The 24,849-nt window shown below is 47.8% G+C and overlaps 1 protein-coding gene across 2 annotated transcripts in view; it reads left to right on the forward strand.

Annotated features, from left to right (window-relative positions):
* The first annotated feature begins 3,910 nt into the window (after positions 1-3,910).
* Positions 3,911-24,849, forward strand: part of PGAP6 (post-GPI attachment to proteins 6) — a 47,043-nt gene continuing 26,104 nt past the window's right edge. The window contains exons 1-3 of one of the 2 annotated variants that reach the window (XM_048865937.2): positions 3,911-4,210; positions 13,147-13,324; positions 24,540-24,747. In XM_048865937.2, coding sequence (XP_048721894.2) covers positions 4,108-4,210; positions 13,147-13,324; positions 24,540-24,747 — 489 coding nt within the window. In that variant the 5' untranslated portion in view covers positions 3,911-4,107. The remainder of the gene's footprint in view (positions 4,211-13,146; positions 13,325-24,539; positions 24,748-24,849) is intronic. The other variant, XM_048865938.2, reaches the window with a different exon arrangement.

The raw sequence follows: 24,849 nt of genomic DNA on the forward strand, positions 1-24,849 counted from the left end.
AGTGTCTTACTGGCTCTCTGAGATCTCATGTCACTTCTTAGGGAATTATGCATATAACTGACCCAGGGGATCCTTGTAAAACTCCATGCATCCCCTGTGCCCTCTGCCAGTTAGCTTCAAGAGGTTCCTGGGTCACAGCAGGAATAGACTCTAATCACACATCTCCCCTGATGCTGAGTGGGGGGACACCCCAATAATCACCCACCTTTCCCTGACCCTATCAGAGAGGGGTTATACCACCTACGACTCCAGTCTGTCTTTCTTCAAAGTTGTAAAACCGCCACAGTTCCCCTCACACCATACTGAGCAACTGGGACTCCCAAGGGAACCTACATAGAAATGACAACTGGTGAATCTGGGCTGTCACCTGGCAGGTTCCCCAGCCTCATCACCCAACTTCCTGCATTTGGACAGAGAAGGGGTTTAATGTGAGCTCTACTTGCTACCCACAAAAAGATTTGGGGCTGTTCTCCTGGTTGTCCCCAGCACCTTCCACACATACCCTGAGTTCTCTGCCAGTCAAACAAATATTAGCACCTAAGAATGTTTGTTTGATTATTATTTATTTATTTATTTTAAATGGAGGGTGGGGAATCTGATTTTATGTGAATTCTGGCAGGACCCACACTCAGAAGTGCAAGAGCAGTCATCTACTCTGCTTCTCTGGGCAGAACTGAACTCTCCAGTACCCCCTCTAACCTTTCCAGAATTTGGTTGCCTTAGCCATGGCACTAATGGCCCTGAGAGCCCTGGCCACAACAATGGCCCTAAGATTTTTTTTGGAAGTAGGCCAGAGACATTTCCCCAAAGCCTGAGCCAAGGTGGGTAAATATTTATTTAAATTTTTGAAAATCTGGGGTTTTTTAAATACAGTTAATTTTTTAAAAAAATCTACTTACATTATAAGAAGCTATGTTAAGTTATATTCTATGACAACCTATATTAAGGCCTAAACTTATTATAATCTATTAAAACAATGTAAATTAAATACAAAAATAATATTAAGCAATCCATGTTTGTTGCCCAATTTTAAAGAACACACTAAACTGCTGGAACTTGCTGGCTAAGCACGTAGAACTAGAGTTGATGAGTGAACCCAGCTTTTGACAGCACTAGCCTCTTCTACAGGTGCAGAAAATATTTTCTTCACTTCAGTTTATTCAGTTAGATCAGGTCAATGACTAATTCATTCAACATTGAGAAAACAATTGAGTTGAAAAAGCAGGAAAGTCATTTTTCTTTTCCAATCTATTAATAAAAATGAGGTGTGGGAGGATGAGCTTGACTACTGTTAAAATATTTAAAGACATGGTGTCCAGAAATAATTTAAATTCACTAACTAAATATAGCAATCCTTTCTTTAATAAATAATTTTTAAATGCAAAACATACTTTGATAAACTTTTTTCTTCTTTCCATCAAATTTAAGGTACTTTTATTTAAATTTAAAAAAAAATGCTGTTTTTGTGCTTTAAGTGAACTTGAATTTCTAACCAGAGCTTTGCAAAAATCACAAGTAAAAATTTAACATAATCTAGAGTAAATAAGAAATATATCATTCAACATTTTCTAACATAAAAATGTAAAATGCTTAAATGTGTACTGATATAGTATATTATTCTGGTTAGCAAAAAGAAGCACCAAATTTAGTTTCAGAATAGCAGCCGTGTTAGTCTGTATCCGCAAAAAGAAAAGGTTACCTCAGAGACTAACAAATTTATTTGAGCATAAACTTTCGTGAGCTACAGCTCACTTCATCAGACGCATTCAGTGGAAAATACAGTGGGGAGATTTATATACACAGAGAACATGAAACAATGGGTGTTACCATACACACTGTAATGAGAGTGATCAGGTAAGGTGAGCTATTACCAGCAGGAAAGCAGGGGGCCGGGGTGAGGGGAACTTTTGTAGTGATAATTAAGGTGGGCCATTTCCAGCAGTTGACAAGAACGTCTGAGGAACAGTGGGGGGTGGAGGGGGGGAATAAACATGGGGAAATAGTTTTACTTTGTGTAATGACCCATCCACTCCCAGTCTTTATTCAAGCCTAAGTTAATTGTATCCAGTTTACAGATTAATTCCAATTCAGCAGTCTCTCGTTGGAGTCTGTTTTTGAAGTTTTTTTTTTGTTGAAGAATTGCCACTTTTAGGTCTGTAATTGAGTGACGAAAGAGATTGAAGTGTTCTCCGACTGTTTTTTGAATGTTATAATTCTTGACATCTGATTTGTGTCCATTGATTCTTTTACATAGAGACTGTCCAGTTTGGCCAATGTACATGGCAGAGGAGCATTGCTGGCACATGATGGCATATATCACATTGGTAGATGAGCAGGTGAACGAGCCTCTGATAAAAAGAAAAGGAGTACTTGTGGCACCTTAGAGACTAAAAAATTTATTTGAGCATAAGCTTTCGTGAGCTACAGTTCACTTTATCGGAGCCTCTGATAGTGTCACGGATGTGATTAGGCCCTATGATGGCGTCCCCTGAATAGATATGTGGACACAGTTGGTAATGGGCTTCGTTGCAAGGATAGGTTCCTGGGTTAGTGGTTCTGTTGTGTTGTGTGTGGTTGCTGGTGAGTATTTCCTTCAGGTTGGGGGGGCTGTCTGTAAGCAAGGACTGGCCTATCTCCCAAGATCTGTGACAGTGATGGGTCGTCCTTCAGGATAGGTTGTAGATCCTTGATGATGCGTTGGAGAGATTTTAGTTGAGGGCTGAAGGTGATGGATAGTGGCGTTCTGATATTTTCTTGGGCCTGTCCTGTAGTAGGTAACTTCTGGGTACTCTTCCGGCTCTGTCAATCTGTTTCTTTTCTTCAGCAGGTGGGTATTGATATGAGCTTGAATTAATATGCAAACTAGATACCATTAACTTGGGTTTGAATAGCAACTGGGAGTGGCTGGGTCATTACACATATTGAATCTATTTTCTTAAGCTAAGTATCCTCACACCTTCTCCTCAACTGTCTAAATGGGCCATCTTGATGATCACCACAAAATTTTTTTTTCTCCTGCTGATAATAGCTCATCTTAACTAATTAGCCTCTCACAGTTCATATGGTAACTTCCAATTTATCTGCATGTGTGTGTATGTGTATGTATCTTCTTACTATATGTTCCATTCTATGCATCAGATGAAGTAGGTTGTAGCCCATGAAAGCTTATGCTCTAAAAAATTTGTTAGTCTCTAAGGTGCCACAAGTACTCCTATATTTTAAGGGCTTGTCTACACAAGGACACGCTAGAAAATTAACCTTTGAATTAATTAAAGGTGTGAATTTAAACTGGATTAAACTGCAATAACCCTCTGTGTGGACATTCTCAATCAGAATTAAAGCAGCCTATCCGTTTCACTGCGAATTAAAATAAATCAGATTAAAGCCACTTGAATTCTGAATGGTTTCAGAGTAACAGCCGTGTTAGTCTGTATTCGCAAAAAGAAAAGGAGTACTTGTAGCACCTTAGAGACTAACCAATTTATTTGAGCATGAGCTTTCGTGAGCTAGTCTCTAAGGTGCCACAAGTACTCCTTTTTTTTTTTTTTTTTTTGAATTCTGAATGAGAGGCATGTCTACGCTACAAAATTGCTCTACCTGTTTTACATCGGCATACAGCTCCAGCAGTAATCACCAGAGTCCTGCTCCCAGCTCCAGGGTTATGGGGTGCACCCTAGAGAACTGTCGGGGGGGATGGGTGACTGCGGGGTGAGGGGTCATCCTGGGGAGGTCTCCAGAGGCGCGGTGTACAGGGAACTCTCTTGGGGCTAGGGGAGTCTCTGAGGGGGGCACTCCAGAGTGGGAGGTGCCTGGGGGGGTCACTAGGAGCTCTATGGCGTGAGGGGTCACTCCGAGGTCAGGGTGCCTGTGTGTGTGTGGTGGGGTGTCGTTCCCGTCCCCCTCGCACGGGATAGAGGAAGCTCCCCACCCCGGCCAGCCTGAGGCTGGGCCCTCCCCTCGGGCGGAGCGGGGCCGGGCCGGGCCTGGCCGCGGAAGCCGGCGGGGCGGGACTCAGCAGCCAGGGAGCCGCAAGGGCGGCGATGGGGGCCCGCGGCGGAAGGAGTCCGCGGCCCCGGGCGGCGATGCCGGGATAGCGCAGCCGGTGCCATGGTGCGGGCAGCGGGCCTAGCGCTCGGGCTCCTCCTCCTGCAGCTGCTGCAGCTTCTCTCGCTTCCCGCCGCCGGCAGCAGCCGGCCCGGCGGCCCCGGGGGTGAGTAGTGAGCGGGGCGGAACTGAGACCCCCACCCAGCAGGGTCTCGCCTTGAGGGGCAGAGCCCGGCGCCCCCTGCTGCGCCGCCCGGCTCTGCGCCCCCCGGGCACAGGCGCACAGCAGGGGCGGGCACAGCCCGGGTAGCCGTCCTGAACGGGCGCTGGGCACCGGGGAGCTCCCGCGGGCCCCTCCCGACTCCAGAGACCTGTCCTGGGAACTCGGTGCGGTGCCGCGCTTAGGGGGCCGGGTGCTTGGCAACTACGAGGGCAGCCCCAGCCCTGGGTGGGGGGAGCCCGTGCGCTAGGCCCGCCGGTATGGAGAGCGGGAGCGTCCCGGAGCCTGGCCCGGCCACCGCGGCCCCTTGTCGCTTTCCCTGCTTCCCGAAGGACAGCGGAGGCGGGGGATGCAGGAAGCGGGCCAGGCTGTGCAGGAGCGGTGCTGAGGGCACCAAACTAATGCCGGGGTTTGAGAGGGGGGCAATGGAAATAGCTTGAATACTCCCTTGGCTGGAGGAGGGGAGTCAGCCTCTCTCATGTTGCTTCCCGGCCTCATCAGCCTCTAGGGCAGCCTAAGCTTGGAAACGGGGCAGCTGGCGGTCTGTCTAGAGCTTGTTGACCAGCTGTGCAGTGGGAATCCAGGGGCCACTGCTCTGTTCTGAGCTGGCTGAGGGGACTTAGCAGTTTGCGCAGTGTCTGTTCTCTTTCCTTCTGTCTCTCCGTGCTCCAGCTGGCTGACCCTATAGAAATTGAGTGTTGGAGGTGGCTCCTAATTTCAGCCCGTTAAACTGTGGCCATTATTCACGTCATTACTGGAGAGCTGCATGCGAGGAGCTGAGTACGCTGCTTCGGCTGAGCTCTTGGTCCTTGTGTATGTGGCTTTCTTCTGACTTAGGGTCCCATATGCTGTGTGTCACCCTTCCTGGAAGAGGGTGAAATTTCTAAACTCCTGGCCCTGTGGAATTATCACAGCTAGACATTTCTGTACCAGTGCTCTGAGCATTGGTGGAATTTGGTGATGGTGATTGGCTTGTGCAGCCTGGCTCATTCTCATTTAGCAGGTTTCAGAGTAGCAGCCGTGTTAGTCTGTATCCGCAAGAAGAACAGGAGTACTTGTGGCACCTTAGAGACTAAGATTTATTTAGCAGTTGCATCTATGGGCACATCAAATCATGATCTCTTTCCAGCTCTTGCATGTGCTGGCAAATTCTTCACCTGGCAAATTCTGCTGCCTGTATTAAATATGTTGGACTGAATGTACTGCCTAGGAAGGTCATTCAGATTTAAAAATTTTATTAAGATTTTTTAAAAAATGAACGGTATAGAGTTTAAGTATAGGAGGTTTTGGTTATCAGGGAATAATGTACAGATTATCAAGGGGTGCGAAATTCGGTTTAAGATTGGGTGGCATAGGGAATACATAATCTGCAGTATCCCCTATTGGGGTTGAAAGGTTGATGGGTCAAAGTACAGACATTGAGATATGAGGGTATGTTGTTCATATAATGGCTATGTTCAGGTGTGGAGTAGTCAATCCAGAAGCTCTCTAAATGTTTATATGTAGCATAATTTCAAAGCTGCAGAATTCTGTCTGTGTGTGTGTGTAAGATTTCATTCTGATCCTCAGAACTGCCTCCTCCCTATATGTCTAGGCACCAGGCAGAGTTTTCAGAATCAGTGGGAAATGGCTATCTAGGAAAGTTGTTTGCAGTGTTGGTTGTAGGCATGTTGGCCCCAGGATATTTGGAACATAAGGTGGGTTAAAGTCAAGAGCATTCGATCCATATGCTCTATCAGTTGAGACTCTGTTTAGTATAGTCAAATTCCATGGTCAATGAGTCATACTCTGGTGCCTTGTGCTGTTTGCAAGGGGTGGAAGTGGAACAACAGAGGACTGGCACAACAGACCTGGCTTTTGACTTCCTCACTGATCGCTGGTTCTATATGTGAGTTCATTAGTGAAATGGAATTAACAAGAGTTTAGGACTTTTTTTGCTCAGCCTGCGTAAGGGGCATTTAAGCAGTGGGGAAGATGACCCACACTGAGGGTCAGGGAGCTGGATGTGTCTAAAAAGGCAAGTCCCTTTTGCACCAAGATCACTTGAGAGACTTTCCACACACTCCTAGTTAGGTGGACAAGCTGTTCTAAAAATGTGGAATGCCATTTTGAAAACTTTTCAAAATTGTCTTTGTTGCCCTATCCTGGCTACAAACTGGCTTGTCTGAGAAGCCTCAGAAGAGGATTATCCAAAAGATCGTGGTGAGTTGTTCCCAGGCCACATCTGAGGTGCTTCGTCACTCATGTTCTACTTGGAAGTCCCCTCCAGGTGGGCTATCACGCTCCTCAGCTGACTGCTCAGCTGGCCTGCATCCTGGGAATGCATTCTGGTGCTGTTTGGGAGGAGCATGCATCCTGCTGAGACCACATACTTCCTTTCCTAGAGGCCAGGTTGTAGTGCAAGATCCTTCCCCACCCATGCTGAGTTGGATCATGCATGCATTCCCTACTGCCAGAGACCATTCTCCAACTCAGCTTCATCAGTTAGGGAAGCATGTCAGTGATGCTGTGAAAGTTCTGTCCTAGCGCTGCCAACCCTCCCAGCATGGCATTTGCTGGAGTAATCAACCCACACTTATCTTGTGGCTGCCATCCCTTAGCATGGCTCATTGTTCAAATATTTGTGTTTTTAACTCCTGCAGAGCTGTAAGTCCCAGCTGAAAGGGCAAATGGGGTAGTCTCTGAATCCATTACAGAGCAATGGAAAGCAAACGGCACTATGCCATTGCTTGTAATAAAGGCAGCTCAAAACAGAGTAAAATAAACATAATTAGAAACTAAGTTCGAAAGTGGCAGGACTGACCTGACTCCTTATGATTCTCAAGGACAAAAGGTTACAAAGGTTTCTTTGACTACAGAGCCTAGCCCCTATTGACAGTTGTTCTAGCCACTCCCTCTGTAGCACTTTGTCCTTGGAGTGAACAGGACTGGTGATAAACAGGGCAGAACTGGGTCTTCTGGTTTTTGCTCTTGTCATTGTCTGCTGCAGGTTGTTGCATAGTTCATGCCTGATCATGTTAATGCCCCTTGTCCCTGCCATCCACATTGTTCTAATTTTCACATTGCGTGAAGGTCCCTTGCCCTTAACAGTGTCCAGACAGCAGTGACTCTGCCCTGGGTCAGGATGCAGAGGGCGGCAGGTTATAACATGGCCATGTCCAGAGAGGTTCATTGAAACAGGACCATTTCCTTCCAATCTTGGACATGGGGGGAAAGGAATTGTTCTGATGTGTGTGACTACCTGTCTGGTTTGAATTTGTGCTTGGGCTTGTCCATGAGAGATGCTGTCAATGGGATTGCCTATGCTTTAAGAGTTGTGGTATTTACCCTAGTGTAGAGAAATCCAGTAATGGTGTCAGCTCATGGAGTCTCCTTTGTTTTCTCTCTGTGAGGTGCTTCAGCTTCTTTCCATGTAAAGTGAATCTTCAATTTTAAGTGTACAAAACACCATCAGCTTGAAATCTAGTCAGTCAAACCATGACTTAATCATGCTTGTTCCAGATACTGCTCCTGCCAAGGACTGATTTTCAATCATGTTTTCTTATCTTACAAAATGAGAAGGACCCACAAAAATGAGGAATGTGTGTTTACAAGGGAGCCAGTAGCACTGGTGATAGGCACATGTACAAAGGAAACAAACTGAATGCTTACTCTGTGTTATAGTGGTGCCCAGAATGCAATGCTGACCACAGGATGGCCCAGACTGTGCCCTAGCGAGCTGTTCGTAACCCACTAAAAAAACAGGAAGTGTGATGTTTTAAGTTGACAGTGTCCATGTAAGTAATTTGGGGTCAAGGTGTTCATAACTAGATTTATTTGTATTGTGGTCTAAGACAAGGGCCCCATTGTGCTATAGGCACTGTACACAGAACAAAGACACAGTCCATGCCCCAAGATTTTTTTGGGACCCCACTACTCAGCATTTGGAAGTAAGGAGATAATTGACCCATGGTTTGAACCCTCTCTTCAGACCCACCCAACATTGTTTTTAATGGAGCATTAGCTGTCTGCTGTGTTCTGCATTGAGCTGCCACTGGTTACCTAGTGGAGTTTGTATGGTAGTTGATCTAGCCTTTGTGCTCTCTCTGTGACTCTAACAACTCCCATGGCCAGGTACAGAGTCTCCGCTGCCCTGGAGAGCCCAGTGTGGGCTGACTGCCTTGAGTGCAACAGGGTTTTTGCAGTCATTGCTGGCACAGGCTGTTTTAAGGAAGCTGCTTCTTTAAGGTTTATGTTTGGCCTTGGTTATCCTTTTGACAGTATTATTTTTCGGGTTTCCCTGGCTACTCCCTCATTGTTTGCAGTGTTTGTTCAAGTTGCTGATGATCGCTGGGAGCCAGCTCTTGGTACATCTGTACTCTAGCCCTCATCTGGCATGCTGTTTGGTGGGTTAACCAACCCCACCCTAATGCTGCCACCCTCCCTCCCCTGGCACAGTGCACTTCTGGTGGTGGGGGGTAGACAGAGCCCGTGACTGAGACCTCCAACACACAGTTCAAAATCAGGCTTTGATCTTAGAGCCTAAGGGGAATTTCTAAGGGCCAAATGAACAAACTTTCCCAGCAGGGATGTACCATTCCCAGGGATGATGTCATGAGGAAGCCAGCCCCACTGAAGGCATGAGCAAAGAAAGTGGGGTTTCCCTTATTTTAAATAGCGAGACAACTCATCATACTTGGAGCCCTGCAAATCTGCAGATACTCGCTTTACATCTGTGGACCATGTTTGTGGATCACAGATCAGATGCAGATACAAATTTTATATCCACGCAGGGTTCTAATCATACAGCTGCACCATACCTGAGCCAAGTGAACACCAACTCACTAATCGCTGATGAGCTATAACTGGTGGGGGGAGCTGCCCCTGGCAATATCCCCTCACTCACTCATGGGTAGGGGGAAGGGCATTGCCTTTCACCTGCCTGGGAATTTGTTGTTCTTTGCAACAGCTTCACTGTGTACAATGTAGTTCTGCTCACAATGGTTTGTCTCAATTCATCTGTTTTCTCTGCATCTCCCTTTAAATCCCACTGGCCTGACCTGTCCTCTGGATGTAGCTAGCAGATGCTGAGCTGCTCTGTGCAAGTAGCGAGACTACATGAGAAGAAACTCCTACTATGGTAATTCTGTCCTTTCCCATACCTGATTTCATCCCCATGTGTCTCATGACCGACCTAGACTGTGAGTTCTTTGGGGGCAGGGATTGTCCCTTACTGTGTTTGTACAACATCCAGCACAGAAAGCTGGGTTCTTTGAATGCTTGTCTAAAAGGTCATATGAAAGGGAAGCCATCTCGTCATGTTTGTCCACACACAGGTTACACTGGATTTCTACAATTGTATTGAAAATTGGTTCACTGGCTGGGGTTTGTATCAGTTTGCTAAATGAAGCTGACAGAATAAGCCAGGTGTAGATTGATTGACATTGCTCCACACAGAAGCTGGGAGCAGAGCCTGTCACATCAGGGTCAGAAATTGACCTTAAAACTGCAGAAAGGCTGTTCCCTCCTCATGTTCTGTCAGATCCAAACTCTGGATGATTTAGTTGGGGTTGGTCCTGCTTTGAGCAACTAGATGACCTTCTGAGGTCCAACCTTAATCGTCTATGATTTTATGGTGCTGGCCTGCACCCACTGGCTCTGCTCCCAGCTGCTGTCTGGCTCTGCTCAGTCCTCCTGCACTAACAGCTGTGCTTAGCACATATCCAGTAGATCTCTAGCATTAACCTGTTCAAAGCCAAATCACCCCAAGGAGGCTAAGGAATTATTTCAGTGCCTTTAGCTATCCTTAGGGGAGGATGGAGATGATCCAAGAAATGGCAAAGGCCTTGTCTACACACAATTTGTGCATGTTTAGCTGAAGTATTTTTCAAGGTCATTTAAACTGGTACAGACACCTGTGTGGCTCTTCCATCTCCCCATATGCCTGTCTACCTGTTCTTCCCCCAACCAGATCCCCTGGTGCTTACAGGCAGTGGCTGCTTTAAATGTTTGTTTCATTTATAAAGTGTTCAGTGAGCTACTAGCTAATCTCAAAAGCCCCCAGTAGAGTTCCTGGGAAGAGGGGGAGCAGCATGACAGTAGGGCAGGTGGAGCAGTCCCAGGAAGGGAGAAAGGACAAGAACTCACAGCCTAGTTTATTTTTCCAAGTCTGAGTCATCCTGACCCCCTACTTCACCCAAGGCTGCTCTGTGATGATGCTCCCAGCAACTTTGAGATCTATTGGCTGGGGTCAAAGCAGGGGTGGGGAGAAGTGGAAGAGCTGCTGATGCTCTCCAATAGCTATTGACTTTCTTGTGTGTTTGTAAATTCCAAAAGTGCCTGTCCCATGCGTGCCCTTGGCAATCTTAAATCAACATGATAAATAGACACCCCCCACCCCCTCAGTTCCCCAGAACAAATCAAATAACCCAGAGACAGCAAATATAATATTACCTAGCTCTGGTATAGCATTCATCATCTGAAAGTGCTTTACAAGGAAAGTAAGCATCATGATCCCATTGTACAGATGGGGAAACTGGGCATAGAGAGGTGCAGTGACTAGCGCATGGTCACCCTGCAGGTCAGTAGCAGAGCCAGAAATAGAAGTTTATAGATCTACTATCCACCCCACATGAACACAGTGCCCCCAGGGTCCAACAGTACCACTACCAACTGTACCGTACACCTGATCCCCCTGGATAAAAGCATTAACTGGGTGTGAAATATTAAAGGATGTTATTGGAATGGTTCTCCTTGGGCTCAAGAGTTATCACCCCATTGAGTCGAGTGAGAGCAGGTCCCCTCTCTTTAATTTACACTCTCAAGCTGTTTTTCTGCAGACCAGGGAGCTCTGTCTGTAGCAGGAACCTGAAAGCCTAAGTGGCTGAGTGAAAAACTGGGCCTGTGTGCCAAGAAATTAAATCCAGGATTACCCTGTCGAATTGCAGTGCCTTGAGTGCAGGCCAGGCCAGTTCCTGCTTTGAGGTATCAGTCACGTTTCCTGTTGGCAATAGGCTCCCCTACTTTCTCAATAGGCTTCCCTAGCCCAGTGTATGTTCTGCTCTAAGCAGGCCCTTTATGAAGCTTTCAGAGCCTTTTGAATTACTTAACAGCACCCACTGCTCTGCTTCTTTCTCAATAGAAGTAAAAATGGTCTCAAAGGAGTCATCTTCTCCTGGTGCCAAGGAAATTGTGGGTAGAAAGAAGTAGTAATGGAATTTGGGAAGAATGTGAAGAGGTGCCTTCTCCCCAGAACATTGTTGAATGTTAGGAAGCCTGTGTTCCCAGCAGGCATAGAATGGCCTGGGTCACTTGTTCCAATGCACATCGGCAGAAACCAGAGCGCTGTCTGCTAATTCTCTGCCGCCATGCTCTCTTCCCAGCGCCAGTCATTTAGGGTATGTCTAGACTGCAATGAGAAAACCCTTGGCATCCAGTCTCAGAGCCCAGGTCAGGTGACTCAGCTCGCAGGGCTATAAAATCACAGCATAGACATTCAGGCGTGGGTTGGAGCCTGGGTTATGAGATCTACCCTCCTGGCAGGGTCTCAGAGTCTGGGCTCCAGCTCCAAGCCCATATGTCTACACAGCAGTTTTATAGACCCACAGCCCAAGCCAGCTGAGCCAAGCCAGCTGCAGCCATCCTGCTGGTCTCTTACAGCAGTATAGCGGTACCGTAAGTGCTCTGTATCCACAATAGCCTCCTGGCTGCTGCATCCTATAAATTTTGGTTAGGGCTGAACTTTTTACCCCACACCTGGGAGCTGTGTCCCCTAGTTACTGGGCAAGAGAAACTTGAGTTTGATCTCCATGTCTGTCTTGGGCAGCGTGACTACTCTGTTGAACCTCCCTAGTGTAATATTCAGGCCAGTAGACTGTTCAGAGCCCTGCTGCCCCAGGAGTCCTTGGGTACGGACACTCAGTGCCTAGCTCTGTGTGCTAGTGCACTCCCTGAGTTACCATGAGCCACCTTGTGTCTCACCACGTCTTGTTGGCCTTTCAGGGCTAGGAAGCAAAGCCAGGCATTGGAAGGTGCATTTGGAAGAGAGAGGTCAGGGCCTGAGGATTGTATAAGCTTTTGTCATTCTAAATGTGGTCTTAAATTGAAAATAAATTGTGAAAGTGTGCTACAAAACACTGATACCCTCGCAACCAGCCAAGGGATGGGAGTGACACAGTGCAAACAAGGGGAGTAAGACATGGTTCTTTTCTTAGTGATGGTATAGCCAGTCACTGAGATGCAAAGTTCTATCCACGCTCCAAAGCCACTGCATGCCAAGTCCAAGGCCTCCGTGTGAGCCTCATCCTCCTGGGTCCAGCCAGCTCATTTTGGCCCAGTTATTCACTCCATCCACCTGCTGTTGGGCTTTTATGGCTGTTTGCTTAGTGGCTTTACTGCCTCCATTATGTCTGACTGTGCCATTAGCATCTCCCTGACTGGCTTCTCCCCTTCCCCTCCTGAGGGTCGCTCTGGGTTGTCTCTGTCCTTGGTCCCCTCCCTTCTACCTTGACCCCCATGTTATCTGGTAACTAGACTGCATGGGACGTAATGTGTCTATCCAGCTAAGCAGTGCTGAGGATGCCCTTTCCTCCTCCTCTGGCATATCCTGGCTACTGAAGGCTTGGCCTGCATGCAAGTGTGATCTTGCAGTGTGACGGGAGTAGTGAGATTGGCATGTGTCTGCTTAATGCTGATGGTATTGACTGTCCCTCTCTCAGAAGCAGGGCTAAGGTGGCACATAGGTGACTGACTGGATTGTGGCAGAAGGTGAGAGCACAGGGTCCTGTGTAAGAAGTCGGTGAAGTAACAGGGTTCTTTCCAGTGACACTAGAACACCCACACATCCTTGTGGATAGGACCTGCATAAAGGGTCCCTAACTTGTGCTCTGCTCTCTCCCTTCCAGACCTCCTGTACATCTCTGAGTATTTCTCTCAGAGTGCCCAGAAGCTGTCCTTCTACAGCTGGTATGAGAACGCCAAGCTGTTCCGCTTCCAAGTGCCGGAGGACACGGTTCTGCTGCGCTGGCTCCTGCAGGCGTCCAAGGGAAAAGGACCTGAGTGCACCAGTATGGACATCACCATGTATGTATAACCTGGCACCCATGGACATTGATTTTAATCACCTCCCCCGTTAAAATTCCTTTTGGGCTTTTATCAGCCCAGAGGGGAATTTGCCTAAGCTGCAACTCCTGATTTTTTGAAGGGTGAGTTCCTCCCTCTGTGTTTTGCACTTGTGTATGCTTTTTGTGCATTTAAAATCTGTGTAATGCATTTTCAGCAAACAAACTGTGAATGAGACACACGTCCACCAAATAGTTTTGGCCAAAAGCATTTTTTGTGTGGAGATGGTGGCAGTGTCTCCCTTATAAGCTGCAGCCCAGTCATTAGGGCACTGGCCCGAGGTATGGGAGACCCAAGTTCAATTCCTCCCTCTGCCCGATGCGGAGCAGGGATGTGAATTTGGATCTTCCACGCTGCAGGAGAGTGCCCTAACCACAGAGTTGTGGGATGTTCTGAGATAGGGCTCAATCTCTCCTGTGGAAACTGTTCCACTGTGTATAAATAGTCATTGGAACAAAGATATGAACTTGGGTGTCTCACCTCCCAGATGTAAACCCTAACCACCAGACTATAGAGTCATTCTTGCTCGCTCTCTCTGGCCCAGTGATTGTCTGTGTGTAAAGAGGTTAGCCGGGGCTCGTCCTTCTCCGGGGTGGCGGGGAGCCACACCACCTCACAACACACTGTTGATGTCTTGGGGGAATTAGTCTGGCCGTGGGAGTCTCCGTTGGTGGCCCTTGCGGCAACTGCAATAAGCACAGTAAGACCTAGGTCAGGGCGGGGCAACAGTTAGTCAGGTCCTCAGGCAGCGCTGAGCCGTAATAGTACAAATAGTATCAATAAGCCCAGGCCCTTGGTCAGGGCGGGGCAACAAGGAGTCAGGCGCTCAGGCAGGGGCTGAGCAGTAGCAGTAGCAATGAATCTAGGCCCTTGGTCAGGGGCTGAGCAATAGCAGTACCAATAGTAGGCCCAAGTCTCCAAAGGGCCTGGGAGAGGGGGAGACTGCCACCCGCGAGTTGGGTGGCGGGGGGACGCCGGCCCTCCCACTCCACTGCGTCCCAGCCCGGGGCCCTATCAGCAGCAGAAGACCCGCTGCTGTGCAGTGGGGATCCTGGCTGCAACACACTAACATGGGCTTGGGCAGTGCTGCAGCCAGACTAAGGTTGGCTGCCCCCAGGCTACTTCCACACTCCCCATCTTGTGGTACCTGGGTCACGGTGGTGTCCTCCGGGGGGTCCAGCACCATGGGTTCCTCTGGATAGCGGGCGTGGGGCAGGCCCGGCAACTCCTCCGGATAGCAGGCGTGGGGCAGGTCGGAGGCATCTGGCCTCCCCGGCAACTGTCTTCCCAGTGAGTTCTGAGGTCGAGCCTTTATACTTCCTGGGCGCTGCCTGACCCTCGGAGGGGTGGGCTCAGAGCTCCGTAGCTCCACCCACTCTGGTGGCCGGAAATGCTCGTCCCTCTCTGGGGCGGTGGGGAGCCACACCGCCTCACTACACTGTGTATTTATACACAGTGGAATAGTCTCAACAGGAGAGAGAGAGAGATGCCACCTGTAGGCTGATGGCCCTAGTCTGTCACAAGCATCGCCTGTCCCCAGGGGCAGTGTTCCCTACACCTCCTTTGAAGACCTCATACCCCTTGCCTTTGGGTTTGCAGAGGGCCTATCTGTTTCCATGAGAAGTGTTGCTGTAGCTGGAAAGCTGTAAACTCTCAATACTATAACTTTGCAAGACTTCACCAAAGGCAGAGGATTCTGTGTGGTTGGGCCCACGAGTGTACGGGCAACCAGTGGGGTCTAGCTGGGCTTCCCAGCACTGTGGATTCAGGCTGTTGGGGCTGCTGCTTTAGTCTTGGCTTCTCCTGAGCTTGATCAGTCTCTGAGCTAGATCTTACTGCACTGCTGCCATTCACCTCCCATCCAACTGTGTGAACTCTGACCCACAGTGGCACTTTGGCAGCTGCAAGTTTGGGCCCAATGCACCATTGAATGGCAGGCGCTGGGCACTGGCTGGCACAGCTGAGGTCTTAGTCTGGTAGCGTAGAGTGTCTTAAAAGGTTTGGTATGGTTGAAGTGGATGACTTAATAGATTTCTGTCTCTGTCAATGAATGGTATGATTATTATTGAGCAGCATTCCAGCAAATGTTGTCGTGACCAGTACTGCAGTGAGAAGATAGTGGGCTTCCAGAGACCACATTGTATAATACCTGCCATTCTAACCCTCTGCAGTACCATTACTCCAGAATTAAAGGAGCGTAATATAATTAATGGCAAATAACATGAATTTTTGGAAAATAGATCTTATCAAACTCGATATCTTTTTTTATGAGAATACAAGTTTGATTGATAAAGATGATAATGTTGATGAAATAGATTTCTGTAAGGCATTTCACTTGTTACTGCATGACATGATTAAAAAACTACAAAATTAAAACTATAAAATTAACATGGCACACACAACATGGCTTAAAAGGTAGCTACCTGATAGGTCTTAGAATGTAATTGTAAATGGGACTCATCATCAAGGGAGTGCGGTTCTACAAAACTCAGTTCTTGGCCCTATGCCATTTACATTTTTATTAATGACCTGAAAGAAAACGTAAAAGAGTTTGCAGATTCCACAAAAATTGGGGGAGTGGTAAATAATGCAGAGGACAGGTCACTGATGTAGAGCAATCTGGTTCGCTTGGTAAACTGGGCACAAGCAAACAAAATGCATTTTAGAATGGTTAAATGTAAATGTCTACGGCTAGGAACAAAGAATGTAGGCCATACTTACAGGATGGAGAGACTGTATCCTAGGAAGCAGTGAGTGTGAAAAAGAATTGGGAGTCATGGTGGATAATCCACTGAACATGAGCTCCCCATGCAATGCTATGGCCAAAAGGGGTAATGCAATAATGGGATGCATAAACAGGGGAATCTCAGTTAGAATAGAAAGGTTAGAAGTCTAAATACAAAGATGGGTGAACGTGATTACCCGGTATTAAATGAGGATATTGATATAATAGGCATCACAGAAACTTGGTGGAATGATGATAATCAATGGGACATGGTAATACTGGGTACAAAATATACAGGAATGCCAGGGTAGGTCATGCTGCAGATGAGTGAAAGAAATCACAGAGTAAAATATAGTAAAAATCTTAAATGAATCAAACTGTACCATAGAATCTCTATGTATAGAAATTCCATGCTTGAGTAATGAGTATAGCAGTAGGCATATACTACTGACCACCTGACCAGGATGGTGACGGTGATAGAGAAATGCTCAGGGAGATTAGAAAGGTTACAAAAACAGAAAACCTAATAATAATAGGAGATTTCAACTATCCCCATATTGAGTAGGTATATGTCACCTTAGGACATGATGCAGAGATAAAATTTCTGAACACTGTTAATGTCTGCTTCTTCAAGCAGCTAGTCCTGGAACGAACAAGGGGAGAGGCAATTCTTGTTTTAGTCCTAAGTGGCACACAGGATCTGGTCCAAGAGGTGAATATGGCTGAACTGTTTGGTAATAGTAACCATGTAATTAAATTTAACATCCTTGTAAGGGGGGAAAATACCAAAGAAACCCACCCCTGTAACACTGAACGTCAAAAAGGGAAACTACAGAAAAATGAGGAAGTTAGTTAAACAGAAATTAAAAGAACAGTCACAAGAGTGAGTTTCCATGCAGCTTGCAGGCATTTATTTAGAAACATCTTAATAGAGGCTCAATTACTGTATGCCCCTCCCCCACCCCAAAAAAGGGAAGAGAACCAAAAGAATGCCACCATAGCTAAACACCAGAGTAAAAGAAAAGGTTAGAGAGGAAAAAAGGCATCCTTTAAAAATTGGAAGTTATATCCTACTGAGGAAGATAGAAAGGAGCTTCAAGTCTGGGAAGTCAAATGTAAAAGTATAATTAGGCATGCCAAATATCAGATGCTGGATGAAAGCCAACCAATCAGTGGGGCAACTAGATGATCAAGGTGCTCACGGAGCACTCAAGTAGGATAAGACCATTGCAGAAACGCTAAATGAACTCTTTGGTCTTCACTGATGAGGATGAGAGGGAGACGCCCACACTTGAGCCATTCTTTTTAGATGACAAATCTGAGGCCTTGTCTATACTGGCAAGTTTCTGCGCAGTAAAGCAGCTTTCTGTGGTGTAACTCCCGAGGTGTACACACTGCCAAGCCACTTTGTGCACAGAAATTCCTCAGTTGCAGCATTGCAAAAAAAATCTCCAGTTATAAGCCTTTCAGCGCAGAGGATCCAGTGCGCTCACTCTCTGTTCCCCAAAACACACTCTCTCTCCTCCCCCACTCCATACACACACACTCTCCCTGTCACACTCCCCCCCACCCCCACTTCAGTTGAAAAGCAGCTGGCAATCTAATAGGATGCCCATGGAACAGGGGGATTGGGAAACCTGCATCATGTGATGCTGTGCCTGCCCCACGAGGCATTGCAAACCCTTCCCAAAAGCATTCTGCAGCCAGTTGCATAGTGGGATAGTTACCACAATTAACTGCTCTCTTTGCCATTGCAAGAGCTGCTAATGTGGATGCCCTCCACTGTCACAAAGAGCACAGTGTGGTTATGCAACAACTGTTTAATTCAGGGGTGGGCAAGCTTTTTGGCCCGAGGGCCACATCCGGGTGCAAAACTGTATGGAGGGCCAGGTAGGGAAGGCTGTGCCCCCCCAAACGCCTGGCCCTCTCCCCCTATCTACACTTCCCGACTCCTGACTGTCCCCCCTCAGAACCTCCAACCCATCCAACCACCACCTGCTCCTTGTCCCTTGACTGCCCCCTTCTGGGATCCCCTGCCCCAAACCGCCCCCGCTGGGATCCCACCCCCTATCCAACCTCCCGCTCCCTGTCCCCTGACTGCCCCAACCTATCCACACCCCTGCCCCCTGACAGGCCCCCCGGGACTCCCACGCCTGTCCAACCCCCACTGTTCCCCGACCCCTGACTGCCCCAGAACCTCCGCCACATCCAACCGCTCCTTGTCCCCTGACTGCCCCCCAGGATTCCCCTGCCCCTAACTGCCCCCGTCCCCTGACTGCCCCCTGTGTCCCCCTACCCAACCTGCCACTGCTGTGCGTGCCGCTGCCACCCCCTCACCATGCCGCTCAGAGTGGCAGGAGCTTGCAGCCCCACTGCCCGCATGGTGGCATGGCTGCGGGGGAGGGGGAACAGTAGGCGAGGGGCTGGGGGCGAGCCTCCCGGGCCAGGAGCTCAGGGGCCAGGCAGGATGGTCCCACGGGCCGTAGTTTGCCCACCTCTGGTTTAATGCCAGTGTTTTAATAAAAGTGGTATAAATTGTTGCACAGAAACTTGCCTGTTTAGACATACCCTGAGAAACTGTCAGAGAGTGGGGTGTCAGTTAAGGAGGGTTTGGAACAAGTTGGTAAATTAAACAGTAATAAGTCACTAGCACTAGATGATCTGGAAAAGGGGGGAAACAGTGAGGTGGCAAAGTTTGCAGACAATACAGATTTACTCGAGATAGGTCTAAAGCAGACTGCGAAGTGTTACGAAGGGATCTCACTAAACTTGGTGCCTGGCAACACAATGGCAGATTAAATTCAGTGTTGATAAGTGCAAAGTAATGCACATTGGAAAACATAATCCCAACTATACATATATAATGATGGAGTCTAAATTATCTGTTACTGCTCAAGAAAGAGATCTTGGAGTCATTGTGGATAGTTTTCTGAAAACATCGGATCAATGTGTAGCAGCAGTCAAAAAAGCAAACAGAATGTTAGGAACCATTAGGAAAGGGACAGATAAAACAGAAATATCATAATGCCATTATATAAATCCATGGTATGCCCACACCTTGAATACTGTGTGTAGTTCTCGTCTCCCTATCTCGAAAAAGATATAGTAGAATTGGAAAATGTTCAAATAAGGGTAGCAGAAATGATTAGGGGCATGGAATAGCTTCCATGTGAGCAGAGATTAAAAAGCCTTAGATGGTTCAGCTTGGAAAAGAAACGTCTAAGTGGGGATATGATATAGGTCTATAATATCTTTGAATGGTGTGGAGAGAGTGAATAGGGAAGTATTATTTATCCCGCCACATAACACAAGAACCAGGGATCACCCAATAAAATTAATAGGCAGCAGGCTTAAAACAAATATAAGTCAATACTTCTTCACACAATGGACAGTCAACCTATGGAACTCATTGCCAGGGGATGTTTTGAAGGGCAGAAGTATAGCAGGGTTAAAAAAAGAATTAAATAAGTTCATGGAGGATAGGTCCATCAATGGCTATTAGCCAAGATGGTCAGGGCAAGAACCCCGTGCTCTGGGTGTCCCTAAACTTCTGACTGCCAGAAGCTGGCAATGGATGACCAAAGATGGATCACTCGATAACTTGCTGTATTCTGTTAATTCCTTCTGAAGCATCTGGCACCGGCCACTGTCAGGGTCCTGGGCTAGCTGGACTATTAATCTGACCCGATACGGCAGTTTTACCTCTGTATTTGGCACTGGTGTGACCGCTGCTGGAATACTGTGTCCAGTTCTGGTGACCACAGTTCAAGAAGGATGTTGATAAACTGGAGAGGGTTCAGAGGAGAGCCATGAGAATGGTTAAAGGATCAGAAAATATGCCTCACAGTGATAAACTCAAGAAGCTCTATCTACTTAGCTTAACAAAGAGAAAGTTAAGGGGTGATTTGATCACAGTTTATAAGTATCTGTATGGGGAACAAACGTTTAATAAGGGACTCTACATGATTCAATGGCTAGAAGTTGAAGCTAGACAAATTCAGAAAAGGGCAACAAAAATTATTAGGGGTATGGAACGGCTTCCATATGAGGAGAAATTATGAAGTCTGGGACTTTTCAGCTTGGAAAAGAAACGACTAAGGGAGGGATATGTTAGTCTATAAAATCATGATTGGTGGGGAGAAAGTAAATAAGGAAGTGCTATTTACTCCTTCTCATAACATGCAAATGCAGAGCTTGTGGGAGGGATCATTGAACTCCCATCAGCAACGCTGGGAGCAGGACTGGCTGTTGCAGGTCATGATAGATACTCCTGGGGGAATTCTGTGTCACTGCACTTGCACAGAATTCATGTACCCCGCAGATTTCTTTGCTTCCCCTCAGAAAAAATTACTTCTGGTGAGGAAGCAAAGGGAAGCTGCAAGAGTGGTCATGTGCCCCTCCCCAGCAGCATAGGCAGGTTGGTTTGGGTACCCGGAGCAGCCGATAGAGACGTAAATCACCACTGGGAGGGGGATGCGTGTGTGTGTGTGTGTGTGAGAGAGAGAGACACACTTTATCCCTCTTGCTCGCTATTGCAGCACGCTCAGCATGGAGGGACCGGGCTTCGGGGTGTTTCTGAGGAGGTAAGCATGGAGGCAGGCTCTGTCCCCTCAGGCAGAGCAGAATGTAGCAGCCTGCCTCCTTAGTGGTTTATTCCCACTGTCTTTGTGAATTCCCCCAGAAGTATAAAATAGGTGTAAAAATTTTAAGGCTTTTTTACATTGCCAGAGTGGTGTAAAAGACAGTATGGCCTTATAAGTGCTTATGGTGCTTTAGTGTTTAGAACTGGTCTAAATTTTTGGACTGAGAAAATTTCCTGTCAAAATGTGCTCCAGGAACTGTTTGCTACTGACCTTTCTGGAGATGGTCAGTAGCCAATATAAATTGTGAGTTTGATTCCCCTTCCCTCATTTGCTCTTCAGTTGCCTATGATGTAACATGGAGCATATGGCTGCATATATTTGTTGACTCGAAATAAAGGGTAAAACCTAGCTATATTACTATTAGGCAAGGGGGTTTGCTCCCCACTCCTGTTCTTTATCCATTATATTGTAGTTTAAATAAATTACCAAAATAATTTAAACCAGAGTGATTATATCACATTATTTTGACAAATAAAATATACAGAATTTTGCAGAATTTAAAAATATTGTGCACAGAATTTTTAATTTTTTGGTGCAGAATTTTTAGTTTGGCGCAGAATTCCCCCAGGAGTAGATAGAGATGCATTGGCTGAGCTGTGGGTGCAGGGATGGGAATGCAGAATTGTCTTGCACTAATGGGGCTGAGTTGGGAAGCTTGTACAGCTCCAACATGAGCTGCATCTGCTTTTGCCTGCCCTCTGTTTGTACGCACAATGTTCACTGAACTGCTTTTCTTGTACTTGTGGCACCTTAGAGACTAACCAATTTATTTGAGCATGAGCTTTCGTGAGCTACAGCTCACTTCATCAGATGTATACCGTGGAAACTGCAGCAGACTTTATATACACACAGAGAATATGAAACAATACCTCCTCCCACCCCACTGTCCTGCTGGTAATAGCTTATCTAAAGTGATCAACAGGTGGACCATTTCCGGCACAAATCCAGGTTTTCTCACCCTCCACCCCCCCACACAAATTCACTCTCCTGCTGGTGCTAGCCCATCCAAAGTGACAACTCTTTACATAATCAAGTCGGGCTATTTCCTGCATAGATCCAGGTTTTCTCACATCCCCCCCACCCCCTGGGGTGAAAACCTGGATCTATGCAGGAAATAGCCCGACTTGATTATGTAAAGAGTTGTCACTTTGGATGGGCTAGCACCAGCAGGAGAGTGAATTTGTGTGGGGGGTGGAGGGTGAGAAAACCTGGATTTGTGCTGGAAATGGCCCACCTGTTGATCACTTTAGATAAGCTATTACCAGCAGGACAGTGGGGTGGGAGGAGGTATTGTTTCATATTCTCTGTGTGTATATAAAGTCTGCTGCAGTTTCCACGGTATACATCTGATGAAGTGAGCTGTAGCTCACGAAAGCTCATGCTCAAATAAATTGGTTAGTCTCTAAGGTGCCACAAGTACTCCTTTTCTTTTTGCGAATACAGACTAACACGGCTGTTCCTCTGAAACCTGCTTTTCTTGTGTTGTTAGTTGTGTTTTCCAGACAATGGGGGTGGGGAGGAGAGGTACGTAGACTTTTAGATCTGGTCTACGCTGCAGAGTTAGGTCAACACCGGGCAGCTTACAGGGACCTAGTTATGGAAGTGTCTACTTTTCAGTTTTGCTCCCGCCGACGTAACGGCCCCGCTGCGCTGACTTAATAACTCCACGTCCATGAGTGACAGAGAGTCAAAGTTGATGGAGGTAAGTTGATGCAGTGTCAGTGTAGACCAGCGGTCCCCAAACTTTTGAAGGTTGCACTCCTCCCTTCCCCCATTGTCCATGCCCTGTTGGGGCCGGGAATGGGGCCATGGCTCGAGTGGGGGGAATGTGGATAAGGTAAAGGGACAGAGGCTGAGACCGCAGCTGGAGGTGGGTCTGGGTCCGGGTTCGGGAGTGGGGCTGCGGCCAGGGGCTGAGGCTGGGGGTGGGATCGGAGCCACAGCCAGGCTGCGGTGGGGACCAGCAGCTGAGCCTCTGGCCAGAGGCCGCTCCACTCCAGGCCCTACCCCCAGCCTCGTCCCCAGGTCGGGAACATAGCCACAGCCAGTGGTTGAGACTGGGGGTGGGGCCAGAGCAGAACTGGGGGCTGGGGAAGGGCTGGGTGGTGCTCCCTCCCCTTTCCCCCCACCCCGTGGGGGCTGGTCCAGGCCCCACTGTAACCCCTGGATGTTCCTCCATGCCTCCCTAGGGGGGTGTGCCCCACAGTTTGAGGACCTCTGGTGTAGATGCTGCGTTGCTTATGTCAACTCATACTGGCTTTCAGGGGCCATCCCACACTGCCCCACGCTGACAGTACAATTGATACTAGTGCTCCTGGTGAGGATGCGCACTGCTGACACAAGGAACGAAGTGTAGACACGCACAGGCAATGTGATTACTACGGCGGCTGCATGCCGTCATAAGTTAGGTAGACTTAATTTTGTAGCATAAACATGGACTTATCCTTTCTTGGGGCCTGGCAAAGTGCCTTGGGTATGGTCCCTTGCAGCTTGCTCTCTCAGAGGCAGGGAGTGGTGCTGGTTGCTGAGTTTCCCCATGCCCTTGGACCCAGCTCTAACTGCACTCTGCTGTTCTCCCCCTGAAATGCACGCAGCTCCCTCCTGCACTCCATACTGAATGCATCCCTAGTGCCCCACTTAGCTCCCTCTTCCCAAGCACCCTGTGGGTAAAGCCCTCCTGCCCACATTGCTGGCATATGGTGATGCCATTCTATAGCAAATGGTGCGTCTGTCACTGGAATCCCGTGGGCAGGACTGGCCACCCAATCTGAAAAAGGAAACTGCAGAATTAGAGGTTCAGAGAAGAGCAGCGTGAATGATTGAGGCTGGGAAGAGAGTGTTCCCTTAGAGAGGAGAGGGATAAGAGGTGCTGTAAGTCAGTCAAATAATTGTCTAGAGGTGATAGATTGGGAGTGTCTGTTCTTTCTGTTTGCTAACACTAGAACAAGGGGACAGTCAATGACTTTAAAAGGGAACAAGTTCAACACTGATAAAGGAAATGCCCTTTTATACAGCAGGTAATCACCACAGGGTTTTGTTGAGGCCCAGAACTTAGCAAGATTCAGAGAGGAATTGGACACTTAATGAGTAATGAGAATATTCAGTTGTTATAGTTTTGGAAGGACTATAAACCCTCCCACATTAGGGCTCAAGCCATCTTCTATTAGGGCTAGGAGGAGACTTCTAAGGGAAGCATGTTATCCCACAGTGGGACTGCAGGGTTCTTGCACCTTCCTTTGAAATATCTGGTGCTGGCCGTTGTCTGAGACCAGATACTGAACTAGGTGGATCTTGGGTCTGATTCAGCCTGGCAATTCCTATGTCCCTTTGCTGCTGCAGCCCAACTTCCTGCCTGTGGCTGCTTGAATTTAATCAGTCACTGGTGTCTGGACCCACCTTCTCTTGGTGCTGGGGTCACATGCTGGTTGTTCTCTTGCTCTGATCTCTGTCCTGCGCTGGCTGAAAAGTCACCCCCATGTTGGTTTGCACACTGAGTACACTGGTGGCTGGAAGGGAAGGTGATTCCTAAGTTCAGACCCCTTGAGCACATTCTGCTGCTTTAATTATTTTCCAGGCCAATGAAATGTTCCCACTTTCTTTTCCTCGGGAGGATTTGCCGGCAGGTCAAGAATGGGAGGGGGCAAGGCAACATCTGGAGTCCAGCCTGCAGCTCTCCTTGGGACCAGGCTGCTGCCTCCTTTTTGCTCCCCAGTTGATCCAGTCCAGCCTCGCTGTTGCTGTACGTGCTCGTGCTATTGGAGGGTGGGCATGGCATTTTATGTGCATCCTTCCCTGCTTTATCTTGCAGCCACTTCCGTTACGGAGCCCCTCCCGTCATTAACCCACTGGGCACCCAGTTTCCCTTGAACGCAACTGCCCGCCCATCCTACAACCTGACCATGACTCTGAGCATCACCCTGCAGAACAGCACCTTTGTGAACATCACCACCCCAGCTGCCGGAGACTGGTTCATCGCTGCTCACCTGCCTCAGGCTGCAGGCAAGATCGAAGTGAAGGTAAGGGCTACAAGGGGCATGAGTGCAGAATCCTTTCACCAGTACAAAGTCCCCAGCAAGGGAAGACCTTGCCTCTAGTGAGGAATGGAGATAACCATTCAC

The sequence above is a fragment of the Caretta caretta genome, chromosome 10 (genome assembly GCF_965140235.1).
Source record: "Caretta caretta isolate rCarCar2 chromosome 10, rCarCar1.hap1, whole genome shotgun sequence".
Taxonomy (NCBI): Eukaryota; Metazoa; Chordata; order Testudines; family Cheloniidae; genus Caretta; species Caretta caretta.